Genomic DNA, 21,390 nt, shown 5'->3' on the forward strand with positions numbered 1-21,390 from the left:
TGAGAAAACAACAACTGTGTGACACCTGTGTTTTCTGAAATCAGAGAAGACTGTTCTAGTCTAGGCTCTATACTTCTATATTCCCAAATTTCTGAAAATCCACAAATCCACAACTGACTTTTTAAGAAACAAAAATAAATTTCCAGAAATATAGAACTATTAACTCATTAATACCCTTTAACAAAGGCAAAAGCTACCCACTCATGTCCTAATGTAGAATATACTTCTGACCTAGCAGTTCTTCTTTTCACTTCCCATCTTTAACTGCACCACAGGATAATGGTACTCAAACTGAAATCATTAAACCAACCAGTTTCCTTTCTGCGTCTACCAGTTAAACACCAGCAAGAGTTAAAGCACCAACTTGGCTTCTCCAGCAAAGTAGTGCATTCATGCCATAAAAAATGGCTGACCTGTGCCAAAAGCTCAGAGCATGCCAGCACAAATGTCTCAAAACTGCTGGGATTGCATCCAGTGTAATATCACCTCCATGGAATTATAGTCCTTTCAATGAAATAGCACTTCCCATTGCATCTGGTCCTCTAGATGCACTGCAGATACATATCTCATGTATAAAAACACAACTACACTAACTTTATGTCCCCAGGATTTTGTATTCAGAATTATAGTACGTGTAAATATTGAACTATTAATCACTTTCTGTGATTAATGTCGTTTTCTTCGTGTTATTTTTCTTGGTCTGCATGTTTGTTGCTAGGAAATCTATTTTGTATATAATATAAACTGCCCACTACTGCAGTGGAGAAACAAAGTTGGGGTGTTTGCACATCAAGATTCTGAATTTAAATATTTCACAAGCTCCTTCAAAAACAATTATTAAAAATGTTAGCAGAAAATCACTGAAAAGAAATTATGTTAGTTCAAATAAATGCTTTTTCTCTTACAGAATCTCACCACCTGCTGCTTAAAGTTTTGCTTTAGCAAGCAGCCTGTCAATAAACAGTTAATTTTAGCATTCCCAGTTTCCTGTGTCATACTGAAAGTTAGCAGACTAACATTATAACAGCTACAACAGTTTTCACCCAAAATGTGTCATCATGCCATTAAGCAATTAGAAATACTTTATAAGAGTCTATAGATGTCACAAAAACAAACAGCAACAAATAGAAAGCAAATTAACTGAGGGAGCTGGAACAACTAGTGCTCCAACTGCCATTTACACAGCATATTACAATGAACCTTTCAAACAGCCACAGTCACTGATATTTAATAAATACCACAAAAATATGACTCTGTTTCCTATCTAGAATAATTGCTTTGGAATTTACCCCATCTACCAGTGCTTCCTGTTTTTAGCTCTGTAGAAATGTCTATTCTAGCAGAAGTAACACATGCTTCAAGACTCAGGACCACTTCTAAAAATCATAGTAATTTCACTGGACATCATTGCAGACCAGCAGAAAAGCTATTAATATTCATTAAAAGTTGGCAAACGTGGTCTTTCAAACTAGTAGTCCAGACATAAAGACTCCACTTACAATTAGTTCTTTTCTGTGCTGTCTTTAAAATGGCTTTGAAATGAAATTATCTGTATACATCTAAAGAATGCAGAGATTTGTACATTAACAATTAATCTATTTGAAAATGCTCATGGTATTCTCTTCTTCGGTTGCCTTGTGTTCACTGAACCAGTTTTTGGCAAACAAGGTTGAACTATGCCCATGTTTAAGAAATAACCCACCCCAAAAAATCAGCTTTAAGAGAAATGCATAGCCAATAGAGCATGTCCTAGTAAATGCAGACATGATATCAGAACACAGAAATAGTTTGATTCTTACCATTTGAGACTGGCTTCGGGGACAGCCATTGATATCTTCAACCTTTTCATTTGCTGAGGGAAAGCAAGTGAGAGTGAAAGGGCTAATCAAGAAGACCAGAAAAGAGAAAGTAAATACATACACATGAATATTTTGTAGATATAGAAACTTCAGCCTTAAGTGTGCTGAAAAGCCTACAGTAACACACACTCTTGTTAGCAGCAGTTCCTTCTCATGCACAAATCATGCAAAGGGGAAGTGCAAAGGAGGTTGCTACTAATTCTCCAGCAAATGACTGCTGACATGAAATCTTCCACAATTGTCTTTGTGGGATCAGGATACAATTTCAAGGCATCACAGAAAGTATAAACCACCCCAGCTAATAAAATGCACACATTGGAGACATATGGTGCAATGAAGCATTGATATCAGACACTGCCAAGTGTGTGAAACATAGTTCTCTGGACACTAAAAGAATGGTGAAGCAGACATTTAATATTCACACCAATTTTTCTTGTTGTTTTTGCTAAACTAAGTCATGGAAAGGGAAATACATAGATACATGCACACACAAACACACACACTCTTCAGGACAATTTCACAGCTTGAATTGGGTCTCTCTATCCAGTGCCCATCTCCCAGTTAAGTTTGCTCTAGGATGAAAAATACAATAGCACTCAGATCCCAGGTCTTACCTATGATCTGGATGATTTCTGCTAGTAGAACTCCATCTGCAATGTCCTGTTGCAAGTCCTTGATGAGTCGTTTGTGGCCAGATTTTGCTAGATAGTGATTAGCCCAGTCAGTGTATATCTGCAGAATAGAAGGAGAAAGAGAGATGATAAAAATTCTTAAGAAATGTTGGCTTATACATCAGCAGAGCTCTGAAGAACATTCCAGTTTAAGGAGTCACAGCAAAAAAATAAAACTTTAAACATTTTTTTAAAAGTCTGTTCCTGTGCCACATTTTTTTATTTGAACCTTGAATGAATCATTTTATTGCACAATGAAACATCACAGTCACTGTGACCAAGTGAAAGCCCCTTTAAGACTGCCAAGAAAACTCCTGTCAAAAAATCAGTTTCATTTTAATGTAGTTCACAGAAATAGGTTTAGACTGAAAAGCTTGTTGGATAATTGTGTTGCTTTAAGCATCCTATGTGACATTCAATCTCCTAGGTTGTTGTTATTTTAAGTGTATTTAATTTTTTAAAAAGACTTCCTAGCACCTTCCTACAGTTCTAGTTTGTGACATACCTGATGAACAGAAGCACAAGTCCATACATTTCTACCATCCATACATTTCTACCAGCATTTTTGTGCAAATACTTCACTTCAATTTACATGTTTTGTGTGCACACCTCATATCTAGAGGACATCTATGTGGCAGCTGCCTGTGATTCCAGGAGGCAATTTAACAGTAATGGGAAGTGCCTCTCAAAAAGACAGTTTCCCTTTGACTTATTCTTTCCTCCGGGCTCCAAACAAACAAAAGAAATAGTAATGTAACAGCGCATGCAGCATGACCTGCATGTGTCCCACAATCTAGCCACAGTAGTTCATGAAAGCATGAGTAACAAGGTAACGTGGGTAAGGACTGAAGATCTCTGAATGTGTGAATTACAGGATGTGGGCTGCAGTATGAATGACACCCAGGTCTTAATAAGTAATTTTCACATGTGTTGTGTGTGTATTCATACTTATCCACTCAAAATTATTTCCAACACATATGCTCCATCAAAATTAGGCAGCTATCTTTATTGAAAACCTGAAATACTTTGGAAGTCCTTGTCCTTTTATGAAGAATAAAGCATCAGTGGCTACTATTTATTTATTTATGGAATTTTTATCCCTCTTTTCTTCCAAAACGGGAATCATAGTCTAGTCATAGATATGTTTTATATGATACACACACACACACACACACAGTCATTTTAATGTCATTTTATTTACTTACTGTTTTATTTATTTTATCAAAATATTTATATCTCACTCTGTATCACAAGTTCTTGGGCTTTTGTGTAAGTTAATCAATATAAGCAGGTTAAAACAATTTCGAAACAATTTAAATAAATATACTAAAAGCATAATAGACACATTGCCATGTTAAAATAAGTTAAGAAGGTCAAAACCATTTAAAACTTTGTGTATAAACATTTTGGAGTGAACCAGCTAAGCCTTAAAAGCTTTAGTGAATCGTCATAATTTTACTTGGTCAGTGTTGGTGCATTGGGCCTCCAATGGGGAAACTTTCCACAATTGAGGGGCCACAGCTGAGAAGGCCCTCTCCCACATCCTAACACTCATTTGGTGCAATACAAAGAAGGGCCCATCCAGCACATCTCAATTCTGTGGAAAGTATATATAGAGCGGATGTTCCTTCAGGTATCAAGGTCCCAACCCAGGTCTTTAAAGATAAGTATAAACATGTGGAAATCAGACCAGAAGCATATTGGCAGCCAGTGCAATTCTTTTGAGATTATATGATGTTTACATGTTAATACAGTCAACAATTGAACTAATGCCATTTGCACCAACTGCAGCTTCAAGAACAGCTCCAAGTAGAGGGTATTACAGTAGTCTAACCAGGAAGCTACCAGCACACAAACCTCTGTAGCTAGATTATTATTTTTACATCCATCCATCCATCCATTCATCCACTTATTATTATTATTATTATTATTATTATTATTATTAACCTTTATTTATATAGCGCTGTAAATTTACACAGCGCTGTACATACAATCTTTTAGTTAGATGGTTCCCTGCCCTCAGGCTTACAATCTAAGAAGACACGACACAAAAGGAGAAGGGAGTGGTGGTGGGGAATGGGATCAGGTCCAGCAGTTCTTCTCCACCTCCGAGGCCTGTACTTGTATTTCTTTATCTGATGAATCGCCATAAGGAAAAGGGCAGGGTATAAATAAAGCAATACACAACAACACAATACAGCACAATGCAATATACATTACTACCATTATTATTGGCAGTATCTTTCTCAAGAGCAATTGCTTGGCTTCACAAGCCAGAGAGTGCTATTGCTTGTGGGCCTATGACCAATGTAGGAACAGAATGTCAGATTAAGTAGGCCTTTAGTCTGATCCAGCTGTTTTTCTTATGTTCTTTGTGAGTTTATGGAAAGTGCCATTCTTGTACAATAAACCTATTCTAGAGCAATCAAAAATAAAGTGAGAAGGCTGTGTTTGTAAGTTCAGTTAAGATTGTCATTCACAACCCTTTGGTTTACTGTACAGTATTTCTAGTTCACTGTATGCAACAATGTTCCAGCTTCTTGATCTGGTTAGAGAGTTTCATTTGTTCTGTCACTTATGTTTAAACATGCTGAAAAGCCCACAGAGGACTGTGAAAGTAACACATACATAGAGGTCATATTAGTGCTGCTTATATTCTAGAAATATACAGTGTTGACAGTTAAGAGCAAAGATGTTAACAGTGGAAACAAGTTGGCAGCTTGGGTGGGAGAAAGAATGAACCAGAGATGACAGTCAGAAACAGGAATGAAATGTTGCTATCTGATGTAAACACAGAAAGGTAGGTGTTTTAGCATATAGTTTGTGGTATCTCACCACTTTAATGTCCAACAAATGCACTAATGGGGCAAAATTCTTGGGACTGGAGTCCACGTCATCATATGCAAAGAGATAAACAAATTAGCAATGTATCTTTCAAACAAGGTTATTCCCAGATGCATTAGTCATGTGCAGTACTTTCCAGTGGTGTCCTCAGAAGCCAAATTTTCTAAACTCAAAAAACTGAAGCAGTATAGAGAATACTGAGAAGATCAATGGTGTGGTTATGACATTGTGTAGTACATGAATAATATGTGGCAATTCCATAATAAATTCATCATGAAGAAGCACAGAAGGAGAAGACTTAAAGTTCAGTGGTACAACACACACTTAAGATGCAGAAGTGGATCGATTCAGTCACTAATGGCTAGGAAGACAAATAATGACTCCTGTCTGCAAAGTAGCTGCCACCCAGTGTAACTGGCTGCTCCAATTCAGGATAAGGCAGATTCTGTTTCCTATGTTCAGCTAATGTTTTAACATCTGAATTCCCAGTGACTTCCATCATTTTAACACATGAGTCCATGTTCTAATCACTCTCTCTTCTGCTTGTCTTTTTGCTTCATTTGCTCATTCATACATGACATTTTCTTTTTAAAGTATTTATACTACAAAGATATTTGCAATTTAAATAAGCACCTGCTTAAAGTTCCACATGCCTCTTATACATTCTTCTAATGCTTCACTGCTGACTTCTATTCCCCATGTCATTTGCATTCCAGATGTGGTATTTGTTTAATCTGTATTTTCCATCATGGGCTTCTATTTTAAAATAGAACTATCAGTTACAACAGCTGATAATTATCTAATGCTTCTGAGCTACACAGTTTTATATTTCAATTTCCAATTATGCCGTAGGAAGTAACAGGCCAAGCTAAAGTGAGAATGTGGCTTTGTACATTCTCCCAGTTAGCTCCTTTACTACCCTATTTTGAAAGAAATTCCTGACAAGCCAACACATAAATAAACTTACTGTTCACTCCCACATCCAGTGTGCAAATGACAGAAATGATGTTTCAGATAAAAGGTTGTGAGTCAGCCCTTTATTTTAAAAGCATCTATTTTGTCAGGATGCCAATTCTTGTGAGAGGCTGTGCCTCATCAGTGAAAGTGGAGAGGCACCCTCATTGGCAAAACATGTTTTATTATTTATTTGTTCATTCGGCCTTCAATTATCATTCCCTATTCAAAATTTTACATTAATAGGCACCATGAAAGGTCACATGTAAAGAAAAACATGGGAAGCATTAGTCACTGCCAACTGTCCTGACAGAGTCATGACTTAACTTTGTTAATGCTTCTCAGTAAACAAAATCTGGAATGACTTGCTGACTTACTCATTTCCTTAAAGGGTTCTCTCTTAACCCACTGTCCTTTATAAAACAACTTTCAACACAAATTGCTTATACCATACAGAGGAAGCCAGAATTATCTGAGCCCTAGCAGACCAATCTCAACAAGATGACAGCATAAAAGAATACTTTCAGCACTTGTGTGGTCCCAAAGTATGTTGAGAAGTAGACCATAACTGCTTGCAACATGAACCATTAGACATGAGAGGGCAGTTTGAGCAAGGAAGTAACAACTTCTTGGTATTATTGTTTCAAGTGTTCTTGAACTATTTGTCATCCTACTTTAGAACAGCAAAGGAAATTATACTGTATCTGCCCAAATATAGATAAAATTTTTGCACATAATTTCAACTGGAAAAGATCTGAATTAACACTCTTGTCAAATGCTGCCTCCACCATTTCTGCCTTAATATTGCCACTTCACACTGCTTCAGGAACTTTGGCAGATCTAATGTTGTCCCTGTCATGGACCACATTCCCCTGCTTTCAGAGGCTTATCAGAGGGTCATTCTTCTCTAAAACATGACCCATGCTCCCCATGTACCTATTTTATAAAACAAAAGGTGCATGATATCTGAAATGTCAGGAAGAAAATTTTCTAGAACATGGCCACATAGCCCGAAAAACCCACAAAAACATGGATGCCAGCCATGAAAGCCTTCGACTTCACATTGCATGATATATGGTTGCCAAAAGGAAAAAGAAAAAAGAAAAAAGAAACAGTGAATAGAAGGATACCCAACCCTGCTTTACTGTATGTTTGGAGGTGACTAGAACAAGATCTCTGTCTCTCTAATATAGAATATATAGCCTTCTTCATGTGTTATCCAACTGAAGGGACACTAGGGATACAAAGGGCTATGGGGCAGGGCCTATTTCTGTACTTCATAGGTTGATGGATAACATGGGCAATGCAGATACTTTTCTATTCACAGAAACTTCTAGCATGATTTGTACCTGAGAACTCTTGCTGATTATTGCATCCTGGAAATCCTGATCTGTTCTAAACCAGAACCCCTCTTATGTCCCCAGCAACAAACTCTGGCTTAACTAGCCAAATTATTAGCTTAGGATCTTTGTGTTTAAGATGGAACATGAGCAAAGAAATGAGGAATAAACATGTAGAATCTAATGTTTGTTCTCAGCCTCATTGGGTCCCTATCTCTGCCTTGCAGAGAGTGGAGTAGAGCAAGGAAGTCTCACTTGCTTCCTACAATGCTGAATGACTTTCCAAGTGTCCACCATGGCATGCACTGGCTGCTGTGACTTTGCCCTCTCCAATGCAACTTGTTGGTTGGCCTGGTCAGTGGGCACTCATCTTGGGCATGCCTAAAGGAAATGTTCCCTCTCTGCCCAGTTAAGATACGATGGTCTGTTTCATTCCTCAAAACACCAATCACTGGGGCATCTTTCTGATCCACCCTCTTTATTTTTGTTTTGTTTTTTCTCTGCACTTGATGACAGACCTGGGAAGGAATTTTACCCATAAACAGTGAAGGTATTTTAGTGATATCCTTTTCTGTGAGTAAGAGTGGTACACATGTCTTTGGCCCCCATTTCACAGGTGAATGTTTTTAGAACATGCTTAGCTCAGGGGCTGTTGGACCTGTTTCTGGGCTGAAGGATGTTAGCTGTAAGCAAGAGAGTTGTGGCAATTTCTTTTCAACAGTATGCTAGTACTTGTTATCTGCCCTCCCTCTGTGTGTGTTTTTTAAATAACATCCCTTAAACTTTTTAACCAGAGGTCCATTCATGTTACCCAACTGTAGCACCATATTTCACTTTTAACTCCCATGGTAACATCCAATTGAATCCTGAGACTGATGGTTTAGGAAGGGTATTAAGAATTCTCAACCAGACAGCTGTAGGAGCTCTGAAGACCATCCTGATAGAGCACTGTCCTGCCGCCCCTTTCAGCACTGGATTGGGGCTGTGGGAACCACACACTATGGCCACAATCCAGCACTTTGCCAGCTCTAAAAGAAATGGCAAAATACAGCTACTTTTAGAGCCAGCATAAAGGCACCCTGGTCATAGCGGTGGCACTTTCTAGTGCTCCTTTTGACACGTATCGTATAAACACCATGCCAAAGGAGTGCTGTGACACCGCCTGCCATGTGGTTGGTGTGCACCATCCAAACACCGCATCCCCACACCAGCACTTCAAGCCGATTTGTACATCCCTGTAGTCTGCTCAGACTACAAATCCCAGGATTTCCATAGGATGCAGCCATATAGTTAAAGTGGAATATGAGTCTATATCGATGAAATGTGAGTAGGCTCCAGGATAGCATGATTCTGCAAAATAAACTTCCCTCTTTAACAGTTAAAGTCCCAAAACATGGTTTATTAAGTAGACAGTGTTATATCAATAAGCCCAGTGTTTCTCACAAGGCAGAAGGAATCAAATCTGAGAAGGGACAAGTCCTGATCCCTAGGCCACAGATGTTGGTCATTAAGGGCAGAGGCAGCCCATCCTAATGGAATCTCCTAGATCATAACTTTACTTACTTAAATGGGGAAAGGGCTGGCACTAATGTTTGCATCTGTGGATAGCATCTCACTGGGGGAAACCTGCTAATGACATGTGGAAATATGGACTGAGTTAATGCTTCACTGTTGGGACTCATAACGGTACAAAAATAAAATGTATACATTGATCACTGGAAATATGCATATCTCCCATCTTCATTTACTCATCCCTGTCCTTTTTCTTATATATCATGAATTCTAGTTCCATGCTCAGGAATCCATAGGCATAAATGCTTACCAAGTAGGCAAACACATAGAGATGTGACAGTAATACGACACAGAGCACACCAAATACAATAGTGAACTCAGATATGAGAATCAAGCCAGCAAGAACAACAACAAAAGGCCACACTTTCTTGGCTTATGTAAGGATAGTTTTCAAGTTAGTTTATTGGGCTGTTGTACCACTGTGCCAGCACTGTACAGCCAAGTAAAAACTACAGCCAGGTTCCATGAATACAAGAAAATTTTACATTTTCCACAGCAAGCAAATTTTGGACAGCCTTTCCAAGTACTAATTTTGGCAGCCAGCAGGAGACTCAACAGATATAGCTGCCAAGCATGTACCAGCCTTTGGCTGCCTGTACTTTGACCCTTCCATAACCTCCATGGGTCACATTAATGAGAGACAATTTTGTCCCATGAGCTATAAAGTGAGAGAGGCAAAACTATGTTAAAGACTCAAAATTGTCCTTTGCAGCTTTCTGGCTTATTTATAAGGCAGACCATCCAAAATCACAGTTGAACAGAATGTGCTATCTGGTGATATAACTTTGAAAAACATTGTTTATTACAATTGACTCCTGGCTCTAAAATAGGCAGAGAGGTAAACATTTGTAAAACCTTGTTAATCAACTTACAACTGAAAATACAAATGATTTATTATTAAGATCTATCCTAGACAGGTCTCAGAATATAGCCCTGGTAGCATTAGCTGATGAGATACACAAGAAAATGGATGAAAGAGTGCAACATTGTAGTAACTTTTGATATTATTGCCCATTATAGCCTGGTTTTTTCATTCAAATTAATTTCAGGAAGCATGGTGTTACAGTGTTCCATCATCCCTCAAGGAATCATAAAAGAAAGTGGTAGTAGATAAATAATAATAATAATAAATTTTTTATTTTTATACCACTCCTTCCAAAGATCAGGGCGGTTCACAGTAAAATAAAATACAAATGAACAACATACTTAGTAAAAAATACATACAATAAAAATAAAATAACATAACTAAAAGCCCCGTTAGCCGATCCTCTTGCCCTTAAAGAGGGATGGAGGTCTGGTTGGACTTTATTCGGGGAATGCAGACTGAAATAGAAAGGTTTTCAAGTCCTTTCTAAATTGGGCCAGGGAGGTGGCCGAGCGGAGCTCTGTGGGCAGTGTGTTCCAAAGGGCCGGGGCGGCGATGGAAAAAGTCCTCCTCATAGTGGAGGTGAGCCTAGCCCCCGGTACCCTAAGTAATTGCTGCCCAGATGTTCTGAGGGTGCGGGGCGGAATATACGGGGAGAGGCGGTCCTTCAGGTATCCCGGGCCCAAGCCATTTAGGGCTTTATAGGTAATCACCAACGCCTTATATTGTGCCCGGAAGCGAATGGGCAGCCAATGGAGATCTTTTAACACCGGTGTTATATGGCTGGCCCTGGAAGTACCAGTGACCAGCCTGGCTGCCATATTCTGCACCATTTGTAGCTTCCGGGTTTGGTATAAGGGTTGCCCCATGTAGAGTACGTTGCAGAAGTCCAGTCTCGAGGTTACCAGGGCATGTACCACTGTTTCAAGGTCCCTCTGGGTCAGGTATGGGCGCAGCTGGCGAATAAGCCGAAGCTGATAGCAGGTGTTCTTGACCGTCGCATTCACCTGAGCAGTCAGGTGAAGCGACGAGTCAAGAAGCACCCCCAGACTGCGCACGGAGTCCTTCACAGGGAGCGTGACCCCGTTCAGGACAGGTGGAACCACCGCCATTCCTGGACCAGGGGAACCTATCACAAGTACCTCCGTTTTCTCTGGATTCAGCTTGAGTCGGTTTTCCCTCATCCAGCCCATTACTGACTCCAGACAGGCCACGAGAGGAGAGACGCCATCCTCAGTCACTGCATCAGTCGGAGACATAGAGAAAATTATTTGGGTGTCATCAGCGTACTGATAACCCCGCGCCCCATGTCTCCGGATGATCTCTCCCAGCGGTTTCATGTAAATGTTAAATAGCATGGGAGACAAAATGGCTCCTTGAGGGACCCCAGTTTTAAGGGCCCACTCATCGGAGCACACGTCTCCCAGATGCACCATCTGGGACCTCCCAGAGAGGTAGGACCGGAACCACTGGAGCACAGTGCCCCCGATTCCCACCTCTGCCAGGCGCCCCAGAAGGATACCATGGTCTATGGTATCGAAAGCCGCTGAGATGTCCAAGAGCACCAGCAGGGACACGCTTCCCCTGTCGATGCCCAGACGGAGATCATCGACCAAGGCGACCATGGCCGTCTCAACCCCGTAACCCGCCCGTAACCCGCCCAAAAGCCAGTTTGATTTATGTCGTACCCTGTAGGCATCTATAGGGTGCCAAAAGATTCCATCATGTCCCAATGCCTTTTAATATCCACATGAAATTTACTGCCAGAAATCATCCAGATATCTGTGCTAAAGTGTCATTAGTATAAAAATCATACTCATCTCTGTCATCCACATACCCCAGGGTGGCTACGGAAAGTTTTGAAACAGTATCTCCAGTTATTTTTGAAGTGATTGTGGGTGAGCAAACTGAGAATAAATCCAGACAAGATGGAGTAAATGTAGACAGTGAAACCTACTTGTATTAGACGGCTATCTCTGAAACAGCAAGTATGCCCTTTTGGAAGCTCTTGAATTAGATCTTGTTAAATTTAGGTGATTTCTTAAAAATTACAACTCTGAATCCTCCAGCTCGCAGGGGCCATACTGGATGTGGGATCTGGGAAACTGGAGTACAGTATGTAACTTTCCAAGCTTCTAATACTAATGAGAAAGCTCAGAACACAGTGCCAAGGAGTAGTTTTACAAGCTTAGGCTCATATTACAGCTGTGGCCTTGGACAACACAACCTTGCATTCATTGATTATGCAGGATGGACTACTATAATGCTTACTGTGCAGTAAAACCCTAACCCTAATGGATGAGAAATGGGTGGTCTTTGTATACTGGTGTGTGTGTGTGTGTGTGTAATTAAAAATTGCAAGACCTCAAAGAATATTTCTCAGTCAGTGGTTTACAAGTACAGTAATTTATTTCTAAATAAATACCTGGATGAATTAAACAAATTTCATTTGGTATAAAATGCAACCACCTGATTCATGAAGAAGACAATTTGGCCAGGTTATAGGTCATTTATATTGTACCAACTGTACTGGGTACTAGTGCATTTCGTAAACATTTTGTTTTAACCTTTAACATATTAAATGTTTCAGGACCAAGTTATTCTAAGTACTGTAATAACAAATACAATCTTGAGAGGTAAAACAAGCTGCAAAATATTATTGTAAGCAAGCTAGACAGTTTTTAGAACCTCTTTTAAACCACCTTAACCAGTGTAGAGTTGTTCTGCAAAGCAATCCAGTGCATGGATAATGCCAACCTTTACATAGGACCGTAGCAAATCAGTTCCAATTTCCAGTTCAGTATATTCTTTAAAAGTAACTAAAGCACAAAGATATTCAGGAATGATAAGTTATTTTATTGTTGAATTAAAGCCCAGTCTTATCAGTTCCATCCTAGCTGTATAGCAACCATTTCAGAGCAGCAGAATTGTTTTTAAATTATTTTTTCTGTCACTTTTTGGATGTATAAAAACTCTTTTTGATAGTAGATCAATTACATTAGATGAAAAAACAAGCAGGCAGAAAAAATGTATATCTTAATTCACAAATGTTGCTCTCTGTTCATTGGCAAGCAAACGTGTACTATCAATGTGCCTTCCATCCAACAATGTCTGCATTCTCTAGCATTCTTAAATGCTGATTAATTAAATAAAATTTTAGAAATTTCAGAAATAAGCAGCAGAAATCTTAGGAGTACCAATCATGAACAGCCTTTGAAGTTCATACTTATTTCCAAGCACTGTTTAAGCTGATGAACATTTTAAACTGCCTAGTATTGAAATTTTGTTGGAGTGGAATCCAGGTCAGAATTTAAGAACAACTGAATCAGTGCAACTTACTTTTTCCCCCAGTTTTCCTGAAAGATAAGAGCTTGAGAAGCATGACACCTTACAGACTACCATAATAATTATGGTAACTTGTTTTTTATTCAATCTATTCCTGGCAGGTATTTAACCATTTAAGACAATAAACCATCTTGTTATTTCGGTTTTATTTTCAAGTTGATTTACTCAATATAATTTTTAAGTCCTGAAAACATTTATGGTGAATGACAGTATGGTCGTTTTTCATAAGAACATAGTACAAGATAAGGTGGCCATCCTTGGCCATATGAAGAAGCGGACAAATCTGCATTAGTATAATAATTTTTTTAGGGCAGCTCAATATGATTTTTTGAATATTAACAAAAAGAATCTGTGGTGTGTGCTATCCAAAAAAACACATGCCCTGTAAAATTGGAAAGGGATTGTGTGTGTGTATGTGTGTGTGTGTTTGAATGTTTTATTCTTTTATTCAGAAGGCACAAGGGTCTTGTTCTTTGCAGTCAGGCAATAGTCTCTCTTGCAATACCTGAAGATCACCACAGGAAGGAGCTAGATCATCATACTGCTGCTGCAAAAACCAGGAGGCCTGACAGCTGATGTTTTCCAGCCTTGTCTTACTGAAAATAATGACTCTTCTGGCAGTGACACATCACACAACTGTTAATTGTGGTATTGAGTGTCAGCAGTTTTAAAAAAAATCAGTAGCTGTCAAAATGATCCCAAACAGAGGCAAGCATTACTTAAACTGAGTAATCATTTTAAAATGAAAACCACCACAGATTGGCTTTCGATCTCTAGATCTAGATCCATCATCTAGATTCATCACCCAGTTGAACAACGAGTAAAGACTGTTGCAATGAAAATAGAGATCACATTGACATATCTTGTGTCAACATTCTCAACTGGGATCACTACAGGAAACATGGTTTTCTCCTTAAAATGATAATCAAACCATCAGATTTGGGTGTGTTAAATAAAAGGTGGGGACTCATAGGATTGCTGGATTGAAAACTGAAGAAGGCTCCTGTACCTTTAATGGCTGTATAGAAGAGTGAATTTCAGCAGGGGTTAACTGTTACTTGGTTGTGTGACCAGCAACATGCTCAGATTTCCTTTTCCACACAACCAGGAGCCCTCTCCAGTTTTCACTCTAGGGGAAGCTATAGATGTTACAAATGACTGGTGTATGTAATGATAAATGGCAAGTGCTAGTCACAAGTGTGAAAGTTAGAATCATACAAGCCATTGTATTCTGTATTATCATGTATGGAAGTGAGAGCTGGAGAGTTAAGAAAGCAGATAGGAAGAGAATTAATTCATTTGTGATGTGGTGCTGGAGACGAGTGCTAAGGTTACCATGGACAGCCAAAAAGACAAACAAATGGGTCGTAGAGCAGATCAAGCCAGAAATCTCCCTGGAAACCAAGATGACAAAACTTAGGCTGCCATTCCTTCAAACACATCAACGGAAGGCACGACTTTCTGGACAAAACAACAATGCTCAGATAGGTGGAGGGAAACAGAAAGAGAGGAAGGCCACATGCTAGATGGATAGACTCTATTAAGGAGGTCATGGGTATGAATTTGCAGGACCTGAGCAGAGCAGTGGGGCACAGGGAGTCTTGGAGGTGTCTCATCTACACGGTCACCATGAATCACTATCAACTCGAGGGTGGATAACAACAACAAAGTCAAGCTTTGAATAATAACTGAAAAAAGGGCAAGAACTTTATGTTCTAACATTCACTGTAAAATTAGTTTCTCTTTCTGAAAAGAAGACCCTTTCCTCATTCCTTTATTTTATCCTAAAGGTATAAGGATGTACTGATCGATTCTTTATTTATTTATTTATTTATTTATTTGTATCCCACCTTCCTCTCAGTACAGGAACTCAAGGAGGCTTCCAGAGTAGATCAAGGTTTCTGACTCCTAATGTTTTAATAGCAACAACAACACCAAAAATTCTTTCCTAGTGTAAATTATATAGTGGAAATGAATAGACCTTTTGTGTGACAGTAACCACACTGGAAGGTCTGTGAGAGCCCTTCAGTTATGATGAGAACAAATTCTTGGAATCAGAACTCTCACCTTTCATGTCTGTAAAGCCTGAAGTGAGCCTTTCTTAAAATACTCCCAGGAGTCATTGTTTTTAATGTTGAACTTACTTTCTCATTTTACTACAAATCTTCTTGGAACTGTATTATAGTTTAAGGGGATTTGCAGTTATAAATTTTGTTATTCACACATCACAGACAGATGCTGATCCTGAACAGAGCAAAGAGATAACTCCCCAGAGCTAGTATTCCATCTTGTCACAGAGATTGGTCCCAGTCCAACTGAACCCTAATCTAATAACTGCTTATAGCATTGGTCAATTAATGGATGGTGGAGGGGACTGCATCAAATTTCCTATTCGCCAATGGATGGATGGGTCATATGCATACCTTGGCTATGCACTATGCACTACATGTATGGCATATGCATACCTGCCAATGTTTTACAGATGAAAAGTGGGACATATGTATCCAAGCAAAACCAAAGTCTAGTCAAAACAGTAAAAGTTATACACACCAGCTAGGAATGACTGCAGATGTTTCCTGATTCTTCAGGGATGGGCAAGTCTCCACTCCCTCCTCTCTTCCTGCTGAACTGAGTGCAAACTACTTTTGCTGCAATTGAAATAATCTGTGAAAGTGGCAGGGGGAGAATCAACCTAGGACATTATTAAAGTAGCCAGAAAAATGGGATGACAGATTGATAGTTAGGATTGTCTTTACTAAACTGAGACAGCTGGAGGATATGGCATATATGTACATGCAGCTTCCTCTCCATTGAGGGCTACTGCACAGAGCTGACATTCCTATTTCTTCTGACTTTTTATTATTAGGTCAAGCCATTGCAAATCCTTTCATTTAGAGGCAATCTGCACTAGAGGAAAGTACTAAAGTGTTGACCAAGTCATAAACAAGCAAACTGGAGTGATTAGTCTTAACAGGTGAGTGGCAAATAATCTAACGGAATGACAAACATTGAATGCCCCCTGCATTGATGTTAGCAGGCATGACAGAACACAAACAAGGTTTACTCAGTATGCCATATTTAATTACCAAACATACACACTTGAAAAGCCATTGAACTAAGTTAGTCCTTTCAGATTCACTGCCAAGAAAGGGAAGCATTGCTAATGCCTAGGGTCAAGGAGGGCCTGAATGTCAGTGAAAAAACTGTAAAAGACATTATTTGGCAGTGACTAATAAAAGAAAGCCAACATGGTATAGTGATTTCAGTGCTAGACTATGGCTCTAGAGACTAGGGTTCAAATCTTTGGTCAGCAGTGGAAACCCACTAGGTGAATGGGAAAAGCAGCCCCCATCTGATCAAATATTGCCAAGAAAACCCTATGTTAGGTTCACCTTAGCATCACCATATATCAGAAATTACTTGAAGGCAAACAAGTAAAATGTTCCTTTAAAAAAAAGTTTTATTATTAATTAACTATAACATCTAAACAATTGAGCAATTATTCCATTGAACAGTTACAGATTTAATTTATAAAAGGGAGAGTTTGTTCTATATCCTCAGCTAGCAGGCAAAAAAGACAAGACAAGAAATGTGGTGCCATAGATGTTTAGGTTAGTTGGGGGATGAGAGAGAGTCATGAAAGGTCAATGGAAATCAATGGGATTTGTAGTATGTTGTGGCATCAGAGGTCTCTGACAAAGACGACAACGCCATCGGGCCTGAAGAGGAAGAGCCCTCCCCTCCCTCCTTCCAACTGTCATCTTCTGGCCTTAGAGGGAGCGAAAAGACTGGTCCAACGCCATTGGGCCTGAAGAAGAAGAGCCCTCCTTCCAACTGTCTTCTTCTGGCCTGGGAGGAAGTGAAAGGACAGGCCCAGCACCATCAGGCCCGGCCTCGATTAAGAAAAAGAGCCCTCCCTCCAGGCCTTGGTCCAGGCCTCAGAGGGAGAGAAGAATGCTGGACCTGATCCCCTCCCCACCACCATTCCCTTCTCCTTTTGTGTCGTGTCTTTTTAGATTGTCAGCCTGAGGGCAGGGAACCATCTATTATCCCTCTGTTGTAAGCCATCTGGATTCCCAGTGATTGGGCGGCATATAAATAAATCCTATTATTATTATTATTATTATTATTATTATTATTAAATATCTCACAAAACTAAAATCCTAGGGCCCAAACAGACAGGTCAGAATAAAGCTGCTTCGGGTCACTTTGGAGGTATGCTTTTCAAATGATGCATGCATCCTAAGAGGCCAGAAGCTGCGCCAAAGAGGAGCTTTGGCACAGTTTCTGGACTCTTAGGATGCATGCATCATTTAAAATCATACCTCCAAAGTGACCCAAAGCAGCTTTATTTTGGCCTGTCTGTTCGGGCCCCTAGAATTCCATAGAATGGAGACAGTTAAAGCAGTGTTGAACTGCATTTATTCTGCAGTGTAGATGCACCTGAGATAAGTATGTAATTGCCACAAGTAAAGACAAGTTGCACTTTCTCATTGCAGACAATTCTGCTTTCCTAAATAAAACAGATGTTTGTTAATCAACTGAGCTCTTTATTTTACTATGACTGTGTGTGTTTTGCAGCTGGCCCTTAGCAGTAAATAGCTCCTTGTTTTAAAAAGAAGTGATTTAACATTAAATTTTGGTGTTTATCCTTTTGATGCACATGATGTAAGAAGTAAGCCAAAACAGAAAGCAATTCATTTAATTTGATTCTACAGAGTGGGAATGAGTAAGTGTAAGAATATAATCCAACTTTCAATTAAGCAACAATCCTCAGATTCTCAGAGTACGTCTATTGACCCCAGAAGTTGTTTAACTGGTATCAATAAATAATTGATCATATTTCAGCTAATTCTGATGATGAAACATTTTCAAGATTCCTTTTCTCCACATGAGCTAAGCTCACTTATTCAACAATATAGTGAACAGCTCAGTACTGGTTTTACTTTATGAAACTATGTAATTATGCTTAAATGCACACCTTGTTCCTGTCAGAATATATGGCCTCTTCGCTGAAACTGAAGTTCTAATGCCTTTTGATGATCACCAGATTTCTAACATAATTATAGTATATGCTGAATTCAAAAAAACTATTCACTTCATTTCCATTTAAATCCTTCAAGAATCAATAGGGTTGAGAAATTAGGGCATTGTATGGAGATTAAAGACTTCTAGAATCAAACTTCATCTCACCTAAATATTTAACAATTTTACATAAATTGTACTTCCAGACAGAGTTGTTTGTTATAAATGAAAACTGAAATGCACACATTATAGACTTACTGTGTAAAACAATTTATATCTTAAAAACAACCATGTCAGACGTGCTATTGCTATACTGTTTGTAAGGCAAATTATTGATGTAAAACAATAAATACACTGGATTAATCATAATGGTCTTTTTGATTTTTAAGCCAATGTTAATTTAATTAAATAAACAAAAGAGAAAGAAAAAACAAGCAAGCATAATGGAGCACAAGGACTATGTATGAAATTGTTACTTGAAAATATAGGCTTGTAGCCATGCTTAGAGTGGAATAGGTGAAATCAATGGGCAAATTAGTCATGGTCAACACTACCTTCAGGAGATTTCCTGAACAGAGCCAAATCCTGAATCTAATCCAGTGGATATCTGATGCAGCCTATGATTTTCAAAGTATGAGCATGATATAGATCTTTTTCTACAAGCTGACTCTGAAAGCAACATTTCATTTTTCCCTTTCAGAACTAATTGATTTATAATTACACAATTCTAATACACAATTAATAAGATCTTAGGCACTGATAGATAGACACATAAAATTTATCTGTCTATATGATCTACACATTCGTCTTCTACCAGTGGGGAGCCATTTATACAACAGCAAAAAAAGAGGTACTACATAGCAAGAAAGACATGGATGTGCACATAATTTCAGTATCCCAATTCATATGAATAGATGCAAATTCAGAAATAATGGCCATAATTTAAATGAAAATACTGTACAGCACATTTCATAGCAGAAAAGAAGCCAATGATCAGGTACCATGTATGGGGTGACTCTTCAATCTTCTATTCCTATTATAACTGTAGGCTGCTCCCTGTTGTCCTTTACTACCATATGTTTGCCAAAGTAGTTGTGTTAAATCTAGTTGAAAAGATGGAGGAGATGACAGTCTGGCACAGCAGGTAGAGTAAGCAGATAGCAATTGGTCAGGAGGCTGTTGGCACCCAGTTCGCATGTTATGGTACATCAGCTGGCCCAATCAAATAATCAGACATTTTCATAATGGCCAGGATATACTTCTGCAAGAAGGTATGGATGCCTCCTTGCACAATGGAGAATAATGTTGAGCAAGGGTGTGAAACATGCATCTCTCCAACTTCCAGTAGGATAACTAGGGTTGCTGGGATTTGCAGCCCTACAGAATCTTGATGGCTATTTAACTCTTACCCATAATATAAAGGAACTGCTAATGAAGACAGGATTGCATGTTTTGTGATCCTGATCTTATAAATACTGAGCATCTTTAGAAAAGAAAGCATGGAGACAACATAGCCTTCCAGACAGTGACATTACTAGGGTAGTGCAGGGGCTGTGGCATGCACTGAGTGACTTCTCAGGGGGGGGGGTGTCACCCAGTGAGGTGGCACATGGGGGAGGGAGTCACTGCCTTCTAAGTCCAGTGAACGCGGAAGGCTTTTGAAAGCCAATTCACTGGACTCAAAAGTTTTTTGGGGGTGTGTGTGGGGAGGGGGGTGTCACTGCCTTCCAAGTCTGCCTCCCAGGGAAGGCTGCAGCAGTCAGGCCAGGCAGGAGAGAGGGCAAGGCAGCCCCCTACATACTGGGTGACAGCCCTAGTGATGCCACTACTTCTAGATGTTGTTGCACCACAATTTCCACCATCCTTACTATTGGATCTACCATATACTATTGCAGGAAGATGCAGTTAAGCATATCTGGAAAGTCACAAGTTCCCAACACCTGAAACAGAAATTGACTTCAAATAGAGGATTCCCTCTTAATAATGCTACGAATATAAGGATCTCCTCTGTAAAATCGGACATCTGCCTCCTTATTAATCATTTCGTTTTGAAAAAAAGGCTACCAACCAGCCAACAGAGAACCAAGATCTGGCAACCAATATATGAAATAGCTCATGTATTCCCTTTCTATTATCCTATAATGTTGGAAACAACGTGAAGGCACACAACAATAAACATAGAACCTCAAAAAATGTGGTTGTTACTTCCTCATGTTACTGCCTGGACACTTGAAAAACCTAGTTAAATTTGACGATAACCTGAACAGGTCTTATAGATTGGTATGGGGGGAAGCATATAACAACCTAAAGGTTAAAACTTACACTTTGAACTAGACCCAAGAAGACTTGGGATTAATTCTTGAAGGACCAAGTTGCAAAGGCAGGTTGACAGTTGAACACTATGAAAATAATAACCAGAGATGATTTACATAAATTTAAAGTAGAGGGTGATGACATTAACATAGTTCAAGGTTTTCTCAGCTCAGTCATTAATCAGCCATACTGTGCCTCAGTCATTTAACCAAAACGGAGACTGCAGTCAAGAAATCATTAATCAGAATGGAGACTGCAGTCTGATCAAGAAATCAGAAGACCAGGACTTGAAAGGGAAGCTATGACTGAACTAGACAAGATCCTGAACTGTAAAGTCATATAACGAAATACTAAAGTTAGGATGGCCCATGCATCATATTTCCCATTACTATATAGGGTTGTGAAAGCTGGACAGTGAAGAAAGCTAATAGGAAGAGAATCAACTTGTTTGAGAAGTGGTGCAGGAGAAGAGTTCTGCTCACATGTGGACTGCAAAAAAGACAAATAAATGGGTCGTAGAACAAATCGGCCTAAACTCTCCCTAGCAGCCAAGATGACTAAACTGGGGCTAGTTTATCCTGGCCCCATCATGGGAGGACATG

At 39.2% G+C, this 21,390-nt stretch overlaps 1 protein-coding gene across 7 annotated transcripts in view; it reads right to left on the reverse strand.

Moving 5' to 3' along the window:
* The window catches only part of NAV3 (neuron navigator 3), a 445,847-nt gene that overhangs the window by 230,424 nt on the left and 194,033 nt on the right, over positions 1-21,390 (reverse strand). For all 7 annotated transcript variants that reach the window (XM_089524052.1, XM_089524051.1, XM_089524050.1 and 4 more), the window contains exons 2-3: positions 2,474-2,591; positions 1,800-1,852 (exon numbers count right to left, since the gene is read on the reverse strand). In XM_089524052.1, coding sequence (XP_089380178.1) covers positions 1,800-1,852; positions 2,474-2,591 — 171 coding nt within the window. The remainder of the gene's footprint in view (positions 1-1,799; positions 1,853-2,473; positions 2,592-21,390) is intronic.

This window comes from Sceloporus occidentalis, unplaced genomic scaffold, assembly GCF_023333645.1.
Source record: "Sceloporus occidentalis isolate IW3139 unplaced genomic scaffold, rSceOcc1.0.p SCAF_5, whole genome shotgun sequence".
NCBI lineage: Eukaryota > Metazoa > Chordata > Lepidosauria > Squamata > Phrynosomatidae > Sceloporus > Sceloporus occidentalis.